The sequence below is a fragment of the Chondrus crispus genome, genomic scaffold (assembly GCF_000350225.1).
Source record: "Chondrus crispus Stackhouse genomic scaffold, scaffold_12, whole genome shotgun sequence".
NCBI classification, from domain to species: domain Eukaryota; phylum Rhodophyta; class Florideophyceae; order Gigartinales; family Gigartinaceae; genus Chondrus; species Chondrus crispus.
Genome location: NW_005178992.1, coordinates 293,020 through 302,655, shown reverse-complemented (window position 1 = coordinate 302,655; position 9,636 = coordinate 293,020). Strand labels below are relative to the sequence as shown.

The 9,636-nt window shown below is 57.2% G+C and overlaps 2 protein-coding genes; one reads left to right on the top strand and one right to left on the bottom strand.

The window, feature by feature from the left end:
- Positions 1-6,418: 6,418 nt before the first annotated feature.
- CHC_T00001949001 (hypothetical protein) lies at positions 6,419-8,519 on the top strand. XM_005713108.1 is given in 2 exon segments: positions 6,419-6,667; positions 6,668-8,519. 1 exon segment carries the CDS (start codon positions 6,419-6,421, stop codon positions 6,665-6,667), a length of 249 nt encoding a protein of 82 aa, XP_005713165.1. The 3' UTR covers positions 6,668-8,519.
- A 911-nt stretch (positions 8,520-9,430) lies between these two features.
- The window catches only part of CHC_T00001948001 (hypothetical protein), a 675-nt gene continuing 469 nt past the window's right edge, over positions 9,431-9,636 (bottom strand). The window contains exon 1 of the mRNA XM_005713107.1: positions 9,431-9,636. This exon is cut by the window's right edge and continues 469 nt beyond it. Coding sequence (XP_005713164.1) covers positions 9,431-9,636 — 206 coding nt within the window.

Below are 9,636 nucleotides of genomic sequence, written 5' to 3'. Positions count from 1 at the left end.
CAACCGGAATCGACAAGCCATGACCTTGCGTTTGCAGCCCTCTTTTCTGGAGTGGAAGTCGAAAGCAAGCAAGTAAAGTCACTCTCCGCAAAGGCAGCAGTAGAATTGTCATCTCGAGAAACGAATGCACTTGGCTTTAAGCCAGTGTTGCGTGACCGAAACCCATCTGGCGGTGCAGGTCGGCGCCCATTCACGTCCTTGCCCCAGCAACGCGCTGCAGAACGTGGTTTTATCGCGGTCCTCCTCGGCGATCTCCACCTGCCAATACCCGCTATTACAGTCTAGCGTGGTAAAGACAGTGGCATCGCCGAGCGAGTCGATACATTCGTCCATGCGCGGTAGTGGGTAGGAGTCGCGAACCGTAACGGCGTTTAGCTTGCGGTAGTCCACGCAGAACCGCATGGTCCCGTCCTTTTTAGGGACGAAGACCACGGGGCTCGCCCACTCGGCCGATGTCGGTTCGATGACTCCCGTGCGCAGCATGCGGTCGATTTCCTTCTTCTCCTTCTCGCGCGCGATGGGTCCGGCTCGGTAGGGTGCTTGGTAGATCGGCTTCGCACCGGGCTTCAGCTCGATGCGATGCTTCGTAGCATCGATCTTACCCAAGTGGCCGGACCACATGTCCTTGAACTCGGACAGCATGTCCATAATTTCCGACCGGACGGTACTGTCTTCTGCACCAATATGGACGTCTTCTTCTCACGAGCGGGTCTTCTCCGCGTCCGTATCGGTCCGCTCATCCGCGTTAGCGGGATTGCCACTGTGGGCGTCGTCCGTTTCCGGTTCTTCGCGTCGCGCGCCTCCTCCCGTGGCGGTGGTGGATTTAATTTTGCCATCGTCCGTAACGGGTCCTTCTCGTCGCGCACATTCCCCTGCGGGTGAGGAATTAATCCTGCCTTCGTCCGTAGCGGATTCTTTGCGACGCGCGTATCCTTCCGTAGCGGTGGAGGATTGTCTTCTGCTCTCGTCCGTAACTGGTTGTTCGCGTCGCGCTTGTTCCTCCGTAGCGGTCGAGGAATTATTTTTGTTCCCTCCCCCTTCCTTAGCGTCGGCCTCTCCGGGGACCGGCACGCCAAGTGTCAGGATGTGTGTGGGGGATGGCAACGCGAGACCGACAACGGTATGCTTGGGGACGTGGGCCGCGCGGCTTCCGAAGTTGCTAACAAGCACCGTAAACGGCTCGCTCGGGAAGAGGTCCATGACCCCCTGGGCCATCAGGCATAAATTCTTATGCGCCGTTTTGGGGTGGTTTTGCAGGAAGCAAAGCCCCCCAACCGGTGTTGCGACGCGTACCATCGCTTGGGTCATCGGGGGTATCGTGACCCCCTTGACCACGCGAATTTTCCGTGACGGTACGTTCGTCGGGAACTGCGCGCGCTTCCGGTCGGCCGAATTTTCCTCCTGCGGGAGCTGCTGCGACGGTCCCCTCGAGGCCATCTTGCGGTCGTGCCTCGAGGGTGTGACTCCCGTCAGCGCTACGGACGGCGCATGATGGAACAGCACCTTCCTCTGCGGTGGCAGGATCGCCTTCACGTGGCGATCCAGGAACGTGGTTCCGAGGATACAGTCCACCGCGAGGTTGGTGACGACCAAGAACGGCACGCGCGCGACGAACTCACCAATCCGGACGTACAGTTTGAGCTTGCCGAGGGCCTTCATCGACCTATTCGAAGCGTCGATGAGCGGCGGGCTCCGCGCGGACTGGATGGCAGCGCGCCACGGTTCTGCCACACAGCGTAGGTGGATAAGATTCGGGCCGGCGCCCGAATCTAGAACCGGCGTGATGGCGCGCATCATCGCGCGTCGTTGTCCGACCGTTGCGGTGACCTTATAATTTTGCTTCTTGAAGAAGCAAATTGCCGCTTCGTCCGTTCGGCTCTGCGATGGCGCGCGTACCGAAGCGGTCGACGGGGTGCCTTGTTTATTGAGGCTTGGCACGGGGAGGATCGTCGACGCCTCTACGCGTCCTCCCCGGCTTCCCCCGTCAACCCAAGGTCCTCGGGCCCCTCGTCCGTCAGCGGTAGCGCGGATTCTTCCGATTGGACGGCCTCGCGCGGCTCGACCACGTTGATGCCCGTGGGAGCTTGCGCACGCGAATTTCGCCACGCGGTCGGCGGTTGGCGCTCGAACGGCGAACCCGGGTGGAGACCTTGACGGATCCGAAGCTTTTGGTAATTGGCCTCGCGGGCCTGCAAAAGCTTCGAACGCAGCGCGCTGTCCGCCACCACAGGACATTGCTCCTGTCGGTGGGTCAGGTCCAGACAGAACCGACACGGCGGGGGTCCAGGTAATCCTTGGTTGAAGAACCGGACCCGCTGGTTCTGTACTGGCCTTCCGTACGGATGTGCGCGCGCGTTACCGTGTTGGGCGGGCGCCATCGGCGCGCCCGCCGGGGACGAGGCAGGTGACGGATGGTAGCTAGTCGGCGGCGAGCTAAGCGAGCTCGGCGTCGCCGACTGGTCCGTCACCGCCAGTATCTCCTCCGTTTCGGTTCCGCGTGCTGTCGGGAGTTCAGACAGGGACTCGACCGACAGCACGGGCCTTGTCCGCGCGTTGCGCGTGAATCTTCTCACCGAGTCGGACCGTGCTTGAGGCGACGCGAAGGAGGTCGCCTGTCTTCGAGCCGAGCGGTGCGTCTCGCCTATCGCTTGCGCGTAGCGTGCCACCGCTTGGTAGTCCACGCCCGGATGCGTCGCGAGATAATTCCGCACCTGCGCGCACGTCGCTGGCAGAAGTCCCTCAACAAAAAGGGACTTCAGGCGCCTGTCCGAAAATACGGTTCCGCAGCGCAACGCCTTGTCCCACAACTGGTTACTGTACACCTCCTCCGTCATATTAGAGCTCTGACGGAAGGAGGTGACATCACCGACCGCTTCGGAAATAACTTCGTCGGTCGCGTACGTGCGCAATAAAAAGTTAATAACCTCCGCGTAGGTTTCGAGCATATCGCGCTGCTCCGCATCGACCGCCATGGTGTTCCCGTGTAGCCTGGACTGGAGCAAGGCGTGAGCCTGCCCAGTCAAATAGAACTGGAAACACCACACGGCCGCGCCTTCGCTGACCCCATTGTGGTCGCAGGCCATCTTGAAGCGCGCGAGGAATCCTAGCACCGCGATTGGATCTTGACCACCGAATGTGTGGGTTTTCAGCTGGACGTCCAACCTCTTCCGATATCGGTTAACTCGCCGCGCGGTACTCGTGTCGTAGCGTGCGCTGCGATTTTCCAGCCTATACGTGCGGTAGTCGACGGCCTTGGTGAACAGGTCGTTCAGCGGCCTGATCACCGGCAACCGTTTCGGATCCCGCCTCGGGGCAGACCGGCGGTCTCTGCCCCTGCGATGGCGGTCTCCTTCTCCGCCGGGGCTACTGTAGCCCTCCGGATCGGAGTCTTCTCGCCGGAACCGACGTCGGTCGCGCGCATTGCGGCCTCTGCGGTCGCTTCTGCACGATCCGTCCGACTCGGTGTCCTCGTCATCGGAGGGGTATCCACCCCCTCCGGCATCGCGGTATCGCGTATAGCGTCCTTCGCAGTTATCATCGGAGGGGTAACCGACCCCTCCGGCATCGCGGTATCGCGCGTAGCGTCCGTCGCGGTTCTTGCGCGTCGCTCTGTTGTGACGTCTTGTGTCTTCTTCCTCAGAGGGGTTTTCTGTACCCTCCGAGGTGTAGCCTTGAGCGCCGGGTGCGCTTCTTCTGCTCGACCGATACGGCTGTCGCTTTTCTGTCGCGAAGCGCCCCAGACGGTTTTCTGTCCCGCGGGGGCCAGCCGTATCGGCGAGTACGGGAGGGCCATTTTCTGTGGGCCCTCCTGTAGCACCATAAATTGGTGGGAGGTAAATGGTCTTACCCTCCGGGTGAGGGGCCATTGTACCGATCCCGGGTGCGGCGCCGATCGGTTCAGCGTGCGTTAGCGTAGGATCCGGAGCGGTCGAGTCGCGCTGCTCGCGTGCGTCGACTCCTGCTCCGGCGAAGGTCGTGGCCAGACGATTGGCCACGGCGGAGCTGATCGCTCCCTTTAGAGCTGTACCGGACGGGGATTCTTCATCCACAGTGGTGAGCGCGGTCACCACCTCGCATTGGACTTGAGCGGGTAGAAGTTCGTCCAAAAGCGGTGGTATCGCGCTGCGTACGTGCGCGTCCACGAGCGCGGGCACCGTTCGGTCGAGGCATACGCGCGCTACCTGGGGGAGTTCCGTAGCGAGGAACTCCTCGACCCAGGCCTGGATGCGCGGCTGAATCGCGTCGACCATCCATTGGACGCGATTCTCAGTGCCTGCCGACCCGGCCGGCGTAACATCCGATGCGGACGCTCGCGTGCGGCCCGGTCGCGGTGGCGGTCGCAGCAGGGCTTCCGGGTTCTCCACCCGGAGGCGCGGCGCGCCACTGCCACTGCGGGTGCTCAGACGCCCGGAGGCGGAGTCTGCCCCTTGATCCGGTCGGTTCATCGTCGAATACGCTTCGCGATCGACGCGGTGATTTCTCAACCTTTTCCGTCCGTACGGTTCTGCGCAGAGCGGGCGTCAAGGCGCGCGGCTCTACCTCGAGAGTTGTACCCCTCCACAAGAGTACCAAAATGTGGTACAACTCTCCTCAAACCCTAGCGGGCGAGAGGCTCGGAGGATGAGCCGAGGGAGCTCGCGACGCGAGACGCGCGGCGCGCGGTTACCGAACGGTCGGACTTGCGAAAAGGGAGTGGCACACTGGCCGGTTACGCGCAGTCGTCCCGAGGTGCTAGATCGGAGACGACCGGTAACGGGTTAGAAGCCAACACGCGAGAGAATACCGAAACGGCAGTACGTAGGCGCGAAAGGGAGGGGGGCAAGTCTGCCCCCCGTGTTTACTGCGAGGACGGTGTCCAGGTCTTAACCCCTCAGAGGGACGCCCGGGACACCTGTCCAATACAGTACCTGTCACTTACTGTGGACCAGGTACTGTACGCGATTGAAAATCTAGCGCCGTCATTACACCACCGCACGGATCCTCACACTACGCGCTTGCATTACACTGCGCGCGCATTATCCCCACACGGTTCCTTACACTACACGTGTACCCAAGCGTACACCTGTCACTTGCTGCGCCCGTTCGGTAATCATACGTATTACACGTGGGCCACGGTGCCCCGTGCCCGCTGCGCGCGGCCGCTCCTACTGTACACCGACCGCGGATCGGTCTTTGTACCACACTAGATCTTGTACGCGATTCGGCTAATTATTATTAGGAGACAGGGGGACGGGTTTTTCTCTAACATGCGCTCTCGAGGAGTCGATATTTCGCAGGCGATTACGAATAATCGTGTTTTCAGACATGATGGCTGCGAGCAAGGTCCTGATTTCTCGGACTTCGTTGGCATTCCTTGCAACTTGAAGATTTGATCTTGAGAATTTTCACGTAGAGTCTGGAGGCTTTCACGTATCTCGCGTAGCTCTGTGCTGACCGATAGAAGTTGGTCTTTATTTCCTGTGGCATTCTCCAGCGTAGACTTGAGACGAGATTCTAGCTCACTTCGATTGGGAACTCTTGATGCAAGGGAATTGAGGGGCTCACAGAAATCGAGGTACATCAGCGGCAGGACGTCGGGCGATTCCATGGTGCCCTCGAGCATTGCGCGTAGATCGTCTCGAATCTCGAAGCTCGCCAACGTGTCAACCGGCGCGAATGTAGACGTGTTCCCGTGTGGATTGCTCGCTATTTTGAGCGCTTCTCGTTGCACTGCGGGCGGTGCCGATCGTGCGGCAGATCGGTTCTCGGGTGGCATCTCGGGGGAAGGAAAGGGTAAAGGAGAAGACTGCCACGAAAGGAGAAGAAAGGAAATCGTGAAAAGGGAAAGGGAAGTAAACTTTTAGGTCTGGAGACCAGTGTAGTAGGACGCGAAACGTGTTCACGTGCAAAAACAGGGGTCATTCGTGGGGCCGTGTACTACGTAGCTAGGGGGAATTGGCCAAGTGAAATGTTTTGATATCCGTTCGATCGTTGTTCGATGTGCCTTCGATAACACTGTTAAGTATACCCTCTCGATGATTTGCTGATCTGTTAATGATGCGCATCCGATGGCTCTGTAATATGGCATGGATATCTTTATGTTGACGATCTGATATGTTTCAACTCTCCACAGGATAGGTGCTCGACAAACCTATGATGTGCTTTGCTTATTCTACGCGATATTCGGTGGAAATGATGTGCCCCTGATGCCTGTAGGGACTGACATGCGCTTCCCTGGTTGGACCAAGTGTCAGTCGTGAAGTAGAACGTGAGACCATTTATATGTGAACAAGTGTCATACTGGGCGTACTCTCTACTACACGTGTAAAGCACACACATCCCACTACTACACCGCCAAATGTCGCCCGAGAACGGGCTATGGTGCCCACTACTTACATGCCAAGTGTCAATTTGAGAGAGGCGCTGAAGTCCCTGTTTAATGCCGGGAGCTGGAACCGGCACCAGGGGATGTCTATTACAATCCTCTTGCGATGCTACCGCCTCACTTTCGTCATTTCAAATTTGGCTCGTGGTTCGCTTTCATGCTCCCAACTTTCTCCGGCCTCTCGTTCGTGCTTCTCACGTTCCTTCCCTTTTCGTCGCTCATATTCAACTCATGACCCGTCAACAACTCGACCCGCCACATCTGTGTAGGGACCCTCGCTTTGCCAAATGGGAACTGAGATAATGCTCCCGCAATAAGGGACGCATGTACCCAGGCCACGATTCTAGATGTGCATCCTTTGGCGACAGAAGGAAGCATTGAAGACGCACCGAACACTAAGTGGCTTCTGTATCGAAGCGAGCAGCTTGGTCCACAATGTTCCAGTATGGGACATGCTCAGGTTTGTGTTCCTAGAAGCTGGCCGTCCGCACCTCTCCCGACGACTTTGTTAACGGCCCCAACCTCATCTCGCCCAGCACGGAGAGCGAGTCGCTCCGCCTCTTCGCGCAGAAGGACGCCGACGTCTGCCTCGTGCTGTACCGCGACCATGCCCGTTGGTGCCCTACTGCCACAAGGTCCAGCTCCTGTTCGAAGCAATGAAGGTCTCTTACATGGTCAAGAAGATCAACATGAGCTGCTACGGCTCCAAGCCTTCCGTGTTTCTCAACCTTGCCCCGACCGGCCTGCTCCCGGCCATCCAGCATGACGGCAAGCTCATTACCGTGTGATGTCCGGTTCGGTCAGGGCTCGCATGACCTGCATCGTTCTGTGCACCGCGCAGGTGAAGTACCCTCGAAAATATTGACCCGCAATAGAACCTGGCCTAACTGCACATCGACAAACCGTGCTGTCCCCTTCTGGATCCGCATTCAATGCGACTCCCTCGAGCATTCCGAGGCACCGCAGGTTGTTGAGAAAGCAGTCATTGAACACAAAGGGAAACCGAGTCCCAAGCATGAGAAGCTTGCCGACAGTGCCAATGAACGTAAAGTTGTTAAAACGGTTCACAACCCCTGGTTTGCGACTCGCCGCCAGCACCTCATTTGACGGCTCAAAAGCCTCACGGAGCGCTTCTGACAGCACCGGCAAGTCCACCTCGATGTCGTCCGAGTGCATCAGCGCTAAACCCACAAAGCTCTCGGCGAGCCTCGCGTACTCCCCGTGGATCAGGTGCATCAACGCACACACCAGCGACTCGTGCACAGATGTCGGCATCTCGGAAACCAATCCAAAATCGATCTATTCAAGATACCCAGATTTCGTTCGCAGCACTTCCAATGGGAAAAGAAACGCAACACCACAGTCATTTTGCGAATTACGACAACAACAAAAATTAGTCTTTGAAAGAGAGGTTCGAGAAGTCACGTGATATGGTTTGCGCCCGCAAAACGTAGCAACGGGAAGCGACGGACGGGGGGGAATGAAAAACGGAGAAACCCCGGCTGATTGGGTCGACGTACTGTTTCCGTCGTGGCATATCTATTGAGACGGGGGCATCAGAAGAAGAAAAACATAGGACCAGGCGTTGTCAGTAAACAATTCAATCCCAAGGCAGCGGTGCTCCCTTCACCCAGCGCGAACGCAGGCGGCGACAAAGGAAGGCGACGTACCAGCGTATAAAAATCCATTATCCAAAAGCTGGGTGAGCGCGAAGCAGATGCCGGTCTCGACGATAGGCAGATCCTCAGGTCTAACGCGTGCCTGGTCATCAATAAGCTTGACGCCGTCGACCCACTCCGACACGAGGACCATCCTCGCGCAGTACTTGGGAAACGACTTGGGTAAATAGATACCCACGACATCACCATACAGGCGGCGGAACTTGTCCATATTTCTAAGCTCGTTGCGATAAAGCAGCTACCCATGTACACTTCGTGTCCAAGAACTTTGGCTTGCCCCACAGCTGCATGTGTGTTTTAAACACGAGACCGAGGCCACATATAAATGGATGAAAGATAAACGGGCAGGCACCCCTAGCCGAAAAGAGTTCAATTGGCAGGTAGGTTAGTAGCTACAGATGAGGATTGCGACGAAAGTTGGATTGTCGGTAAGGAAGGCCGAAGTTCGATCAAAATGTAAATAGCGGTTATCGTTAGTTAGAAGGCTTGGAAAATTTGTAGGGAAAGGTGATCATGCCCTGGTGAAATGCAGAAGAATGGGCAGGGAAAGGGAAATGGGCAATTATGTCGACAGACGTTATAGAATGTGTATATTTGGGGTGTGTTTGGCAGATGGCACAGCCAGAATGTGCGTTGGGAAGCAATGCACGTAATGACCGGAATGGTGACCTAGATGTGAGGGTCATTGGCGGTTCCACATCTTTGAAAGAGGTCGAGAAGATTGAGAAAGAAGGCAAAAGTCAGTATGAGACATGTTGGGACATTGTAGGCAATGATGCAGGTATCGCTGCGCGGAAAGAAAGAGACGAGGAAGCGACACGCGCGGAGCGAGGCCAAACCCTCAGGAGAGAAAGCGGCGCAGAGGCTTCGGGGATGAGGAGAACGCGGATATGTGAACAAAAAGCGTGAGAATGTAGAGACGATAGAGGTGAGCAAAGTGGGAAACACAGAGTCTTGAATCGCAATACTGATGAACCTGTGGGAAAAGGCGTGCAACTAGGAATTAAAATAGAAAACAAGCGCCCTGGAGAACAAGAGACGTGGATCGGGGCAAATCGAGTCACAAAATGTGACATGGTAGTGGGGACGACTGGCATGATGAAGAGATTGACGGCGGACACTTTGAAAACGAGAAGGACTGCCAGGGAAGGGTGGGGAGCTAAGGCAGGAGATGGGGGAGGCGCAAACGGAGCGGGGAGCGGTCTTTCGATGTCATGAGAGACGCCGAGAAGAGGATGGATGCAATGAAAGCTCCGTGGTGGAAAGACAGGAAAGCTGAAAGGGTGCGGTGATGAAAGAAAAAGGAAACCGGAGGCGATGACGATGGAGGAAGAGGACGATTTGCGGTTTGTGAACTGGATGGGGAAATGGCAAGTGATGCATTTGATTATGGATCGGGGATTGCTATGATGCACATCCTAGAAGAAACTTTTGTTTTTTTCCCGGCGTTTGCGTTCCGATTGTGCTGCCGTCGCGCCGCCCGCACCTGCACGCGCCGCTGCCGACCCCGCCTTCCCCGACGTATAGAGTGCGGTGGTGGGGAGTTTCCGGGGAGAGCGGTTTGCATGCGTATACGGGGGCGGGCGGTTCGTT

Coding starts and splice junctions, on each gene's coding strand:
- CHC_T00001949001 (XM_005713108.1), top strand. CDS start 6,419: ATGCCGGGAGCTGGAACCGGCACCAGGGGATGTCTATTACAATCCTCT.